Below are 15,881 nucleotides of genomic sequence, written 5' to 3'. Positions count from 1 at the left end.
ACTTTGAATGTTTATATCGGAAAAAATAACGTTGTGTAAATTATAACAATTATTTTAATTTCAATCCATATAAAGCTGTTGCTTCTTTCCGCTTCGAGCAAAGTTTGACCACATTTTAAAAATTAATTTCCTGCATGATACATATATTATATGCACATTTTCATTGCGATCTTAAAAAAAGGACGAAGTTGATATATAAACTACCGTCAATTATTGTGTATGTGTAAGTTGGGCCGTTTTTAAAAACAAAATGAATTGGTTAAAAAAAAAAAAATTGGAAAGGAAAAAAATACTTTGTTTCAGAAAAAAGAGAAAAAAACTAATGAATTTACATTCAAAATTAAGGACGAAAAAAAATACCACACTAAGATTAAAAAAGTAATGTTCATGGTTGTGCATGAGAAGAAGAAAAACAATCCCCCGCATAAAAAAACAACAACACACACATACTCAGAAAAGGAAGAATAGTCGGTGCATAATCATTCTGATACCAATGGTTTTTCACAAGAATGGTAGTTAGCATAAAAGTTCCAGTTTCCAAAATTCACCAATGTTTTCTGTACATTTTATTTCATTCCATTTGCTTTCGCAAAATGTCCTAAACATGTAGACATTCTGTAAAGAAAGAGAAATAGATTGGCTTGCCATCCCGGGGATGACGTTTACAGTTTTTGACCTATTGAAGATGTGTGCAAGTTGCCAACTGGAGTGGAAATCAGACTTGTAAACGCATTATGTTCGTAATATGCAAAATGAAAGCAAATCAAATAAATCCAAATCAAAACTTTATTGATATAAATGTATCGGATTGAAACTAATAATGCTAGATTATAAGAGAGTTTTGTTTATTTCCGTCATCATGGTATTGATATATGCACCACTGCACGTGTTAGTTGTTCAAAATATCTTGTGTCCGCATTTCGGCTATCATATTTTTTTCGGTGGTGAAAATGCGGACACTTGCTTATTCCTGTTTTGTAATCAAAATTTAGACAAATCAGTAAAAATAATTAAAAGAAATGTTTCCTTGCATAAATTACGCAATGCCTATCGCTTTTCAACACATAAATTGCCATTCTTACATTAGCAACTGTGTATTGAATGTGACACGCTGACTTTGGACCTTTTTCAAAATTTTCCGGTTTTCAAACTTGTTGACATAAGCTATTTATAGCATGCAATTTCAATCACATGACATAAAAGTAAATCGTAAGCAATAGACATAATAACTTTATTGCAACAAAAAAGAGATTCAATAGTAAACAAAACACCTGATTTTTTATATCTATTTTATTTCAATTTTTCATAATTTTATTGAAAAGTGAGATATTCGTTTTCCGTCCGCATATCGGCGCTGTCCGCAATTAGGCGATTTTCCCCTATACTGTTTAAATTTCATGACAAGAAAACGTATGGGTCAATTTCAAAGTATAACAACTGACGTCAATAGCAGTGACATGATACATGTGCGATTCAATATTTACGGAGTTACTTTTGTTTTTTGTAAACATCAAAAGTGTTATCAACTTAAAACTATGCTAATAGATAATGGACAATTTGACAATGTAACAAAAACAGTAATAGTTTTAAATGCTTTGTGAGTAAATACATCCTTCTTGATATTTATATATCTATACGGAGATATTTCCTTTCAAAACGATAGGTCTTTCTTTTGAAAAAACAACATGGACTACACCAAATTTCAAATGAAATATTTTACCCTGACTTAATGCAACCTACAGTTTACTTAAACAATAATCAGTTTGATAGTTATTGTGTGTTGTTGTCAATTGGGGTTAACTTTTCAATTTTCCATCTTTAATAGGTTTTAGGCAGACACAATCCTTTTCGCATTAACAACACATACCAGAAAACGTCGTTAACGCACATTTTAACTTTCGAAACAAATTAATATACTTTTTGTTAATGCCGCTACAATAAAGGGGCAATTTATGAAAATATATATTAATCCAAAACACTTTTAAATCAGCCCAACTTTACCACTTTCGTGTGTAGGATTATTAAAAACAAAAGTATAGAATATCATTGATTCCCACTGTCCTGGAAATCGTACATTGACCTATGGATGTCCGTTTTTCATGTTACATGTACATTTCGATTTTGTGCTCTCGTCATGCCAGTTCTTGATTTTTTACGTTTACATATACGTTTTATTCTATCAAATGACCATTTTTTTTTTTCTCATTTTCTATAGAAGAACAATCACGTACTTAAAAATGAAAAAGAAGAGGCAATATTATTTTATCCTGATTCTCAATTTTTTATTTTTAAAGAAACAATTGTGTTGCCAGACAAAAGAGGAAAAACAATTATTCTTAATACTTCGTTTAAAATTGTTGAAAAAATAATCTGTTTTTCCACGGTAAAATTGTTTTGAAACAAAAGAAAAAACATAGCATCCCCATTTTATAAAGTAAACATAATAAATTACTGGCAAAGTGACTTGTATTTTTTATACAATGTAACAATCCATTTATTTCTTGCGTCATGCAATTACAGTAACATTTTTATTGTAACTTGACAGTGGTGTCTAAAGTTTATATCTAGTTCATTTCCGGGTTTGTTTCACATTATAAATTAGCCGTAGGGCGTATTTACACTGTGTATCATCACCACCGGATATAGGTACCCTTGGCCTGGTTCTCTGTTCATTGTCTAAGAAAATCAACATTACTGTACAAATACCAGCGTATAGCTACCTGGGTACCTATATGTTGGAATATGTACAGTAATGTAGTTTTTCTAAAACAATCAACAGAGAACCAGGTCAAGGGTACCCATATCCGGTGGTGATGATACAGTGATTTAAACCTACATGCATTTAATGTGATCGATACAATAGGATACAAATTAAAATAATATTTTTTGACGGTATACAAGTCAGATAATCCATATTTTCAGGGTTTTCTTGTCGTATTGCACACCTTTGGGTGTAGGAATTGCCTAAAAGAAAGATGGTCGGTCTTTAATTTGATCAATCCTGATACCCATCAGTGTGTTATACGACAGGAAAAACCTTGAAAAATATGCATTATCTATAGCACAAAAACATTGTTTTGCCGTTTATAAAACCCCAGGAAATGTTTGAGTAAAGTTTTGAAACCTCGCATAAGAAACAGATATATTAATCAAATGTTTCATCCTGTTTTCGTCATGATATTTACATTTTAATAGTTAACCAGTAGTTCGAAATAGCGATCAACTCATAAGAGCAAAACCTAGCTTGTGTCTACAAGTCACTGCAATCATCGTGTACACACTTTACGATGAATGAACGTAATTGCTTATCTAATAGAATATCAATAAACATACGTTCAAGAGTACTTGGCATTTAGGAACAGGGTACACCTTTCTCAATTCTAAAATGATATCAAGATGTCCATTCCGCATTGTTGAAAGAACAGTCGTGGTTTTTGGCTCTATAGGAACTGGAAATAAAACAAAATATCTATCTCATATTTCTTTATTCATTCTTTCATCTTATCTTCTAAATTAAATTAACTTCAAATCGTTCACTATGAAATGAGCAACTCATAAAAATAATCATAAGTGCAATACATCTGCGAAGATAAAGATATATATAGTTTATATATTATTTTATATAAAGAAACACTGCATTGTTAATCTTTACATTCGTCAGGATATGTACACAAATATTTCTTTTGTCGGAATAGCTTATAGCTTAACAGAATATTGCTTGCTAAAACGATAAACAAGCTTATTTTGTCCAGTACATTTGCATGCAAAATTAAAATGGAAAACCAGAAGTAGTCTGAGATGAAATTATTCAACTAAAATGTTAAAAATCCTGTATTTAAATATTTCGGACATAGACGATTTTTAAAGACACCAACGTCATTAGCAATCAGGGAGACTCGACCTTGTGCAATTACTGGAAATGTCTATACAAAAAACGAGAAAAAAATTATTCTTTAAACTATGCATTAGCATATCATCGTGATGCTTATCCAAAACATATTCAGTCTCAGTCATTAAACAAATAAAACAGTATATGTACCCTTATCAATAAGTCTATTAAGCGTGTATTTGAAATCATGCCACAATAAATCCCTTTATTTGTGATAAAGGTCAGTAAAAAGTGAAATGATAGAAATATCGTACTCTAAGAAAAATTCAAAATGGAAAGTCCCTTAACAAATGGCAGAATCAAAAGCTCAAAAACATCAAACGAATGGAGAACAACTGTCATATTCCTGACTTGTTACCGGCATTTCCTTATGTAGAAAATGGTGGATTAAACCTGGTTTTATAACTAGCGAAACCTCTCACTTGTATGAAAAGTGTTCACCAATTAATGATATATGTATCCATGCTGTAAAAAAATATGATATTATTACGTTCATTGGATTCCGGCGCATTTCGAGCCAACTGAGAAATGTTAATTCCATAAGAAGAAGCCAACGGAAAAATACCAGAAAGGAGAAAAAAAAGCCTATCCGTTTATATATAAAATTTTGGTATGAATTATTAATGTGAGATTCTAAAAATTTTTAAAAAAGGACATCGGTCACTATTAATGTTTGATTTTAAGATGAGTGTATTTTATTGAGTTTGTTTGGTTTCAAAAGTGTTAATCACGCGCATAATATCTTATCATACTTATAATGTAATATTTACTTAGTATAAACAAATTATATTAAGCAACATTTTGAAAGCACCCTCACACATCAATTTATACCTGAATTGAAGAAAGAAGTCTCATGGCTAATAAATCGTATTTAGATTCACAAGTAAACCAGACACAAATTGAATTGAATATATATTTTTAAAATTAGTTTTGGATCCAGCTTTCATATATTGTATCAAAATACTTTGACACATTATATATTCAAAAAGCTCATCGGTTTCACTGAATGAATTTTTTTTGATTATACGTTAGGGATTCGTTATAAAAGATTTAAAAAAAATGTCCATAGTAGACTTTTAATGGCATATATACCTGCATTGGTTCAATAATTTCCTAAACATTATAATTTCAAGAAACTCGTTTCATATGACTGTAAATACTACTTTATATTCTATGAGCATAATGAACTGCAAACAATTGTAGCACCAAAGGTAAAAATCGATAGAAAAATATAAATTGACAATGACCAGTATAATATTCATTATTATATTGTTATCGTTTAAAACTGGGAGAATTCCGGAAGATGCATCCTAGATTCCATCATTTCCTACATAAGGAAATGTCGAATCAAGTCAGGAATATGACAGTTGTCTTCCATTCGTTTGGTGTGTTTGAGCTTTTGATTTTGCCATTTGATAAAGGACTTTCCGTTTTGAATTTTCCTTGGAGTTCGATATTTTTGTTATTTGACTTTTTCCCATAAGGTCCGGAATATCAAAAATGGTTTGTGACTGTCATGCACCTTAATGTAAGGATATTCGAAACTCTTAAGACACAACATTTTTTCAGAGTGTACCTTTAAATTACCATGATCAGAACTGTAAACAATATAACTATATATTAATACTCACAGACAAAATGTTCTTCTGTCAATCTTAGACGTTTTCTGTTTTCATGAAATCCAAATGAGCAAGAATAGTCACAGTTTACATCGCTTTCTCTGAAGTTAAATATTTCCAAAACGGACTCAAACCGATCGTTTCTATGTATGTTGGTTACTCTGTATTTTTTCTTATCCGCAGTACTGCCATGGAAGGCAATAGTTGAGTAATTTGCTCCACCTGTCCATGTTGGAGTACTGTAGTTGTTTGTTTTTAATTCCACTAGGCACGACAACCTAGCCGTTTGTCCAAATACTATCGGTGGATTAACGATCTTCCATTCGGCTGTGAAAATAAATCAATAATATCTAAATCTAGGAATAGTGATTTCATAAAAATTCACGAAAAAAAATTCTGCTTGTTTTTTGTGTATGTTTATTTTATGTTGTTTTTTTTTTCATTTCCCTTTGATTTGAGTGCGAAATTTTGTTTTGTTTTCTTTGGTGTAATGTGTTTTGTTTGTTTGTTGCAGTTCTGTACGATTTCGTTATTATTTTAAAGAATGTTCTTAGGCGCCCGCTTTTTCGTATGTTTTTCGTCTTTTCATATGCATTGAGTATATAGAGGTAAACAATACTTGATAATGTTTTATGAGTTAATATAACCGAGGCCAAGCTAAGGCATTAATTCACCATATTCATACAAAATGACCAAATATTGTGTGATCATTTAAAATATATATTCACAGCCATGTTTGATTTGCAATAAAAATGTAATCTAGTCCTTTTGTTGTTTATAACGTCAATATGAATTAACATATGAGTGTTTATAAGAGAAATGTAAATCATCATTGACAATAATTTCAACAGAGATGACAAGCACTGACATTACAATTTTTGGTGAGAAAAAAAAAATGAAAACAATGGAATTGAGAATAGAAAATATCGCACACTCCGTAGTCATTAGATAAGCTAAGTTATTTCTACGCCTATTATCGTGTATGCAATTTTAATTTATATTCAAAACGATTACTTTGCATCGTTTCTTTTGAATACTAGACTATATTTAAGCTAACTGAAAAATAATTTTACTTAGACCTACTCCATACCCATTTCACCTAAATAAGAAAACAATGTTGTTTATTGGCTGTTTTTCTTGTACAAGATGTAAGGATGGTATTTTATGAACAATATTTGGCTAAAGGTTGACTATACCAAGTTATATGGACCACTTTGATAAAAAAAATCTTTTAAGATTTATGAATTTGGTTTAAAAAATTGAATGAACAAAACAAATTGACGAATTCAAAAGTTAACTCTTTAGGACAATTCATCGATTTGACAAATCTTCAGCTCTTAGACATTTGACATACAGTCAAAATACTTTGGATGAATAAAGGCAACAGTAATATACCGCTGTCCGAAATTCATAAATCGATTGAGAAAAAACAAATCCGGGTTACAAACTAAAACTGAGTGAAACACATTAAATATAAGAGGAGAACTACGACACAACAGAAACACAACATTAAAATGTAACACATACAGAAACGAACTGTAATGTAACAATGGCCATTTTCCTGACTTGGTACAGGACATTTTAAGAAAAAAATGGTGGGTTGAACCTGGTTTTGTGGCTAGCCAAACCTACCGCTTTTATGGCAATGTTAAATATAACATTAAAATGACAACATTACATGACAGGACTACAATACAAATAAATGGGAGAACATATAGGACAGAAAAACATACGAATTATAGCTAACAAAAGGTACCAGGTTTAAAATTAAATACGCAAGACGCGCGTTTCGTCCACACAAGACTAACCAGTGACGCTCAGATAAAAAAAGTTCGAAAGCCAAAACAAGTACAAAGCCGAAGAGCATAGAGGACCAAAAGCTCCAAAAAGTTGTGCCAAATACGGCTAAGGTTATATGTCTGGGATAAGAAAATCCTTAGTATTTAGAATAATTCATACTTTTGCAAACAGTAAATTTATAAAAAAAATGACTATATAATAGATATACATGATAACACCGAAGTGGTGACTAACTACAGAATAAAACGGATACATAAAACAACAGAAACCAGCACATAAACATTCACAGCCGAGTTAGCCAACGAGATCAACGCAAAAAAAAAAGGTGACGTCACATTTGAATTTCTGAAATTTCCCCAAAATAGGATAGAATTAGGATAGAATTCAAGATTTGGTTTAAAATACTCATATAACATTTATTAATAACAATGAAAATTACAATACTAATTAATATAAAATGTGGTAGTAATTCGATAATTAATAGTATTATCTAGCTATGTCGGTGTTTCTTCTAAATCAAACTGTAAACCAAATATATCGTAAACATTTAGTTGACCCAAACTAAAATCTTTTTTTTTTTATTCAACAACAGTATTGCACACGCTGTTAACAATTACTCCACTGACACAGCTATCTCAGTGAAGGTCCCTGTTTCATTAGTACCAGAAGTTCAGGGATTCTTCAGGTAGATAAACTGCATATTGTTAGTCGTTTACAAATATTAATATAACATCAATAGATAAATAATGCTATTATATTTTAATAAAGTACTTATATCATCTGGCGTTATTTTCGGAATTTCATAGTTCATCCGAGTTTGGGATGATTTATAACCTATTACCAGTTTCAATGTGTTTCCGGATAACGGTTTATTTTAATCAATATCGAAAAAGATTGTAATTAGCTTTTTTTTACATCATTATTCAGGTAAGACAGTTATAATTTGAAGGATTAATAGTCATACGGTAATCGAAAAACAATTGTGCTGTGTTTTTTTGTAATGTATATACATCGTACCAGATTATATAAATATTGCAATGTCTATCATGCATCATAATTATATGAATACAAAATTAGATAATAAATTAATTAATACACAAAGATAACATTACTAACCATGTTATCAGTTCATACAATTCAAATACACCTAAATATTTTTTCTAATATACCTTTTCTTTCATGGTTAAAATATTTGTTTTGTAGAATGAGCCTATTTCTAAGCTCAGTTTTAAAAACAGAAAATACATTAATATTCTTAGTTCTAAACTCTGACAGATAGTGTATTTTGTGAATTGAAAACATAATCACTGTAAGAAAAAAATTAATATCATAGTATTCTATATCACTTATTTTGTAACCCCAAATAAAAATTTTTAGTGTTAAAATGTGTTTTCCAAGTTTAACTTTTTCTAACAGATTAAATATTTCTTTCCAAAATTTATCAAGAAAGTGGCATGTAATAAAAAAATGTTCATAATATTCTGTAATATTACAGTGATTACAGTCTGAGTTTGGGCATATTTTCCATTGTTTTAATAAAACTTTGTTTGGAAGAATAAAATGTAAGAGTTTCCATCTGAACATTTTTAATTTATTTTCTTTCAAATAATTATGAACAAATTTTAGTATATTTTGAGCGTTATTTTCTATGTTCTCAAAATTTAGTAGTCTCTTCCATTTGTAAAAGCCAATTGGTATTTCTTTATCTTGTTCTAATAATATTTTGTAAATTTTACTTGTTTCTAATTTATTTATATTTTGTTTCAAGTTATCTTTGTCATAAATATTCAAAACATTATCTGTTAGTACATTAGTTGTTCTTGAACAGTTTTCAGCTAATATATTAACCCATTCTTTTGGTAAAGCTTTTTTTAATTTTAAAAATTCAGTAATCCAGTTTGTCTTTTTTTTAAGCTTTTGTCTAATAAATCTTTCTGTTATATTTCCAGATTCATCAATGATATCATTTATGTATACTATGTTGCTATCTATCCAGTTTTGGAATAATAATGTTTTTTCCTGAAATTTTATCCACTGATTTCCCCAAATAACTTGTTGGCGGATTAGTCTGTAGTTTTTTGGGTATTTATTATTTTTATTATTATTTTTATTCTTAATCCAAACTTTGATTATATCAAGATAAAACTCCGGTAGTTTTTTTTATATCTGGTGTTGAATTTACACTATCCAGATTCATTTGCAATATAAGAAGATTGTTTCCGAATTTGTTTAAATAAAATTTTGGTATTACAGTCCAGTTTAAAAATTGCTCTGCATTTAGTCTTTTAATCCAACCTATTTTTATTGTTTCTATGTATTTCTCTAAATTAATCATTTAATTTGTCATAACTTAGTACAGAACGTTTAACCTTTTCTGTTTTGTTATTCCATAAAAATTCATATATCATTTTTTTAAACTGGTTTAAATACTCTTTATCTATGGTCGTGACAGATGCTAAAAATGTAATATTAGGAATAATTAATGATTTAGTAACTGTGATCTTTCCTATCATGGTTAAGTTTCTCTTTTTCCAATTAAGAATAATTTTTGCTGATTTTTCTAAAAGTTTTTCAGCATTTAATCTTTGAAACTCTTTTTTATTATGACCAAAATATATACCTAGGCTTTTTACAGGTATATTTGTCCAGTTAATATTTTCATGTTTATCTTTGCAGTTTTTTTGTTTCCCAAGCCAAACACCCTCAGTTTTAGCTCTGTTTAGTTTCAACCCTGGCAATGTTCCAAATGTTTCAATCATATTAAGAGCTTTTGAAATATCTTGTTTTGTTCTAAGAAAAAGAGTTGTATCATCTGCTAGTTGACTAATCTTTAATGTGTGAGTTTTGCCATCAAGTTTAATTTCAAAGCCTTTGAGGTCGTGGTCTTGTCTGATCCTACATGCTAAAATTTCAACAGCAATTACAAAAATTATCGCACTGCATGGGCACCCTTGCCTAATCCCACGAAAAATGCTTATAGGTTTTGAAATCCAACCATTGTTTATAACTGAGCTTTTAATATCAGTATATAGAACTTTAATCCATTTCAACATTGAACTTTTGAATCCAAATTTTTGTAAAGCTAAAAACATGAAATTCCACTCTAAAGAATCAAACGCTTTTGAAAAATCTAAGAAAGGTAAAGCTCCCTCTATGTTGAATTTTTCTGCAAAATCAATGATATCTTGAATCTGTCTAATGTTATATCCAATATATCTATTTTTAACATACCCGTTTTGATCCCCATGAATAATTTGTGGTAATATTTTACTAACTCTTTGTGCTAATGACTGACCTACAATCTTTGTATCTACATTTAATAATGTTATTGGCCTATAGTTATCTAGAGAGAGAGGGTCATTTTTTTATGTAGAAGGGAAATAACTCCTATTTTTTGTGAATTAGTTAATTCCCCTTTTTCAAATGAGAAATTGATTGTATTAACAGCAAATTCTTTCAAATCTTCCCAGAATATCTTGTAAAACTCTACACTTAACCCATCAATACCTGGGGCTTTATTAAGTTTCATTTTAAATAGAGATTCTGTGCATTCCTGGATACTTAATAGACCTTCCATACTTTCACTTTTTTTTATTGGTTAATTTATGATCAATTTCTGTATTCATAATGTAATCTTTGATATAAGTTTTGTTAGGGTTTGAACTTTTGTATATATCTTGATAAAATTCTCTTTCAAGTTGCAATATTTTTATAGGATCTCTGTGTATCTCCCCATTTTTATCTTTAAGGGCTGTTATTGTTTTTTTTGTTTGCCTAGCTTTTTCTAATCCTAAGAAGAACTTTGTATTTTTCCCCCTTCTTCCACCCATTTAATTCTTGATCTAATTTGTGCTCCTTTAGTTTTCGATTCATATAAATTACTAAGTTTATTTTCTAATCTATTGATTTCTTCATTAAAATAGATAATAACATCTTCTTGGCATTTCATACTTATACATTCATTTAATTTTTTAAGTTTATTTTCTAAAATGTTAACCTCTGTTTTAAAGAGATCCCATTGAAGCCCAATATCATTGGTAAGTAATACTTTACATTCATACTGTTTTATAAGTTTCTTAATTATGTTTTGATACTCATTATTTTCTAAAACACTATTATTTATTTTAAAATATCCTTTTCCTTTTTGTTGTGATCTACATTTTATCATAAGAGATATTGCTTGATGATCTGTATGGGTTATAATGGCTGGTCTTATGTCTGTTGATTCTATTTGAGTTCGTATTTCAGGACAGGTTAAAAAGAAATCAATTCTTGATGCTTCATTGATGTTATTTTTCCTTCTCCAAGTAAATTGTATTTTTTTGCCATGTATTTCTCGCCATATATCACTTAACTTATGCATTTTTATTAAAGATTTTAAACTGGGTACAGCTTTTTTTTCTTTAAAGGACTTTTTTGACATATTATGCTTGTTGTCTATATTAGTTAAGGTGTCATTCATGTCTCATTCATATAATGACCATTCCTAAGCTATTTTTAGTTATAACATCTTTAACTTTTTTAAAGAAGACATTTCTTTTTTTGGGTATATTTGGTGCATAAATATTTACCAAAGTATATATACTGTCTTCAATTTCAATATTTAAAAGGATTAACCTGCCTTCCTCATCTTGAAATTTATCTATAAATTTACAATCTATCTCATTATTTATGAAGATTGAGACTCCTTTTGATTGTGAAGTCCCAAAGCTGTGATATTGTTGACCTTTAAATTCATATTCTAAATTTATTTTTAATTTGTCTGTAAAATGACTTTCCTGTACAAACAAGATGTTACATTTTTGATATTTCATCCACATATATAATCTTTGTCTTTTCTCTTTTGCACCAAGACCCTGACAATTTAATGAACAAATATGTATTTTTTTTGTCATAATTTTCTTATTTAAATTGATATGTGTTTATTTACTGGCATGTTAACATATTCAAGCTAATAAATTCCTGTATGACAATACAGATGCATATTTTAAATAAACTTTTAAAAATCTATGTAAAATATTTGTGCTATACATATTTTAGAACATGAATTAATACCTTCTATAAATGAACAATATCTTTTGTGTAAACATGTACAAAATTCTACAAGTGATATTAAACAACATAAAATTGTCTGCTTATATTCTTTTTGGTATGATATATTCATTTTATTGTTTTGATTAATGATGCACTTTAATAACATATTTTTTGAAAACATAATTTCTTGGTTCAATAAATAGCACGTCTTATTTTCTATTTTCAGCTGCCTAACGACCTTGACACTGATATAGGCATGGCATGAATAAAAATAGTGATCGAATTTCGTGGAACCGAACTGCTTATCGCTGAGTCTATAGACCATGACATAAGTGAATTTAATTTGAAAGAAACTGGATGTTTTATGTGAATAGTGAAAGATAATAATATCACCTTGAATATACTTTGCAATCGTCGAGATTATTCTATTTTTAGATTTGGAATGTACTTGAAACAAATTAGTCATCAACGGAAATTCCCTTTGTGTAGCTGATGAGTAAGACACAGTTATTGACAAATGGACATCTTTGATTAAACAATATAAAGAGAATGTCCTATGCGTATTCTAGCATTTGAACATGTAATGCTCTATAAATAGATTGTATGATATCAGAACTGTATGTCTGATGTAGATGACAATAAATAATAGATATGAATATATTGTTTTGGACTTGTATATACATTTATATTTACATTTCTCAATTAAAATATCTTGAATTATATCAAGTAAATAATCTGTATTGTACTTATTGTTATAATTATTACATGACTCAATGTGAGGTGATTCAAGTAAAGATTCATTCTTTTTGTATTTGTTACATTTAACTATATTTTCTAGTTTCATGAATATTCTTCCCTGAATGTATGTAATCATTTATTACATCACACTCATTTTTTTGTTCATTTTTAACTTGTGATAAAAATAAGCTTACTAATATAATTATATACAAATATTTACAATTGCGAACCATGATTGTTTATTTTGATTATTTGGTATTACATAACTTTATTGTTTCTGGACTTAAGTTTTAGTCTTTTGTATAAGTCCAGCCTCTTTATGTTTAATTTCTGTCGGGGTTGTTGCATTTCTCTTGCCTGTGTTTTTTACTTTAGGTGTATCAGTATTTTCGGACACTTGTCCGTTAAAATACTGTTCAATGTTTCCTTCAGGCTTATCTGTCTTTTTGCTTTTGTTGTTTCTAGACCTTCTGTTTTTACTACGGTCACCTACAGGATCTGGTAGGTCTTTCACATTATCTTCATTTTTTTTTTGCAGGTGATTTATTGCCTTGATCCTGATTTATGCTGAACGACACCGTTGAGGTTAACGGCTGAAGTATCGATTGGGATTGAGGTGCTTCATTGTCTTCAGTATCTGCATCATTGGCATCCGATTGTTCATTATTAGCGTCTTCGTGATTGCTACTTAAATCATCTGTACAATCTGCTTGCTTATGCCCTAGTTTTTTTCTCTGTCTACAGACCCAGTCGTTAGGACACTGCATTAGTTTGTGGCCGGTCTGTAGGCATTTGTTACAGACTAACTTTTGACTATCTGTATTTTGCCCTACGTGAAGCACAGTGGCAATATATTTGCCTATAAGCAGTGTTCTGGGCAAGGGTTTACTGACTTGGTCGCACAATATAATTCTGTCTCCAGTTTGACAATTTGTCAACATTCCGTCAACCCGGAGACGTTCTCTGTAGGATTTATGAATGACACATCCATAATATTCAAGGGTTCTCTCAATTTGTCCGTCATCAGCAGAACATGGTACATTTTTGACTCTAACCTTTAAGTAATTTGGGTTTTCATGAACAATGATTCTAGGGTTTCGTGTGTAAACATTCACCAGTTTGTCTCGTATTTCAAGCCCTGATGTTACCATGAATTCTCTCTCTGAATCGTTGTCGAGGTATATCCTCCACAGACCTTTGACTCGTTGTAGTCCTTTAATGTGACTTCCTGGACATACATTGGCATCGATTGTCTTATACAGTTCAATGTGTGTCAGGAACTGATCTTTATTGGGTCTTGTGTATCCAAAAAGATCAGTTTCTTTTATAAATACTGGTTTGACGTCGGATAGTACACTTTCTATTTCAAATGTCTTTTGTGTCACCGACGAATATGTCTCACCTTGATTATTGTCTTCGGCCATCTTGTTTGTGCTGTTTACATCTGACATTATATTTTGTTTTTTTTTCTGACATTGGCGACATCGTTTTTGACAAAACTACTATTCAATTATGATAACTAACCACCAATGAGTGCTAGACATCAAAACAGTCAATTAGATATTATCTAAACTACGATTTTCATCAATTTTTCGGAAGGAACCAGAAAAACCGCCTTGGCAATTAAAGGTCCCTTATGTCCTCCTAACTAAAATCTAATTAATGAACTGGGTGATTAATTATCTTTACCATAACACACGAATACATCAGAAAAAAATAAGATTTACAACTACAAACGATAAGACATTTGACAAAATCCGATGAGAATAACAAATATAACATCAAAACTAAATACATGAATTTTGGATAGAAAAGTACCGTGACACGTCTTATAGCAATGCGAATTCACGCTCAGCAAAACAGTCACAATCGGGAATAAGTCATGTTCGGTAATTAAAAGGTCAGACGAAACTATTATGATGACTTTATACTGAGGTCATAAAATAAATTATAAGTAGCAAGACCGTATGAGTCTATAGAGTAATCGTCTTCTGCTATGCATGCATCGGCCATGTTAATCTCCTCCCAGGCAATACATATCAGACAATTATCCTGGTGCCTATTACACTACAAACTAGTACACAGTCTAAAATAGGTACTTTTTGTAACCGACTGTACTGAATTTAAATCGACCATTATGAATTGGTCTGAATTTGACTCTTAACTACTCGACTGTAGTCTGAACCATAATAATCAGTCTTAACTTGTACTTGAACCTAATCTTGACCATACTGAAAAGTCTAAACGCATATTTAACCAGGATGAAACAGTCTAAACCCATTCTGGACCTGTACTTGACCTGTGCTTAATCAGTTCTCGACCAGTTATCAACAATACTCGACCAAAGGCCTGTAAAGTCTGGACCATACATGACCAAGGTCTGAACCTTACTTTACCGATAAACATCTACTTTTTCAATCTTGAATGTATAACTATAAATTATTCAACAATAAACCACTTATTTTACATTGATTTTTCTTCGCTGACAAATCCTTTTCTTATAAAGTAGCTCTTGGTAAAATTTGATTCAGACTCTTTGAAATGGTTAAGAACATTACCGGTCGAGTACAAGTTCAGACTGTTTAGTATGGTCCAGACTTGAGTCGTGTAATATCGATTAAAATTTAGACCAATTTAGAATGGTCGAGTACAAATCAGTACAGTCGGGTACATATACTGCCCAATTAACACTTTTAATGGCTTGTAGTGCTAAAGATCCAAGACCGCGAAAAACATGTCACTAATGAGTTTATACAAAGCCACATCGTAACGGTCAACCAATTCGTGATGGTGATCGCAAA

General features: G+C 30.2%; 1 protein-coding gene across 3 annotated transcripts in view; it reads right to left on the bottom strand.

Annotated features, from left to right (window-relative positions):
* Positions 1–15,881, bottom strand: part of LOC127725782 (uncharacterized) — a 116,160-nt gene that overhangs the window by 11,109 nt on the left and 89,170 nt on the right. For all 3 annotated transcript variants that reach the window (XM_052233057.1, XM_052233055.1, XM_052233056.1), the window contains exons 2-3: positions 5,521–5,835; positions 3,334–3,449 (exon numbers count right to left, since the gene is read on the bottom strand). In XM_052233057.1, coding sequence (XP_052089017.1) covers positions 3,334–3,449; positions 5,521–5,835 — 431 coding nt within the window. The remainder of the gene's footprint in view (positions 1–3,333; positions 3,450–5,520; positions 5,836–15,881) is intronic.

This window comes from Mytilus californianus, unplaced genomic scaffold (assembly GCF_021869535.1).
Source record: "Mytilus californianus isolate M0D057914Y unplaced genomic scaffold, xbMytCali1.0.p SCAF_15, whole genome shotgun sequence".
NCBI lineage: Eukaryota > Metazoa > Mollusca > Bivalvia > Mytilida > Mytilidae > Mytilus > Mytilus californianus.
The sequence above is the reverse complement of the archived record's forward strand: the minus strand, read 5'-3'. Positions and strand labels throughout refer to the sequence as shown.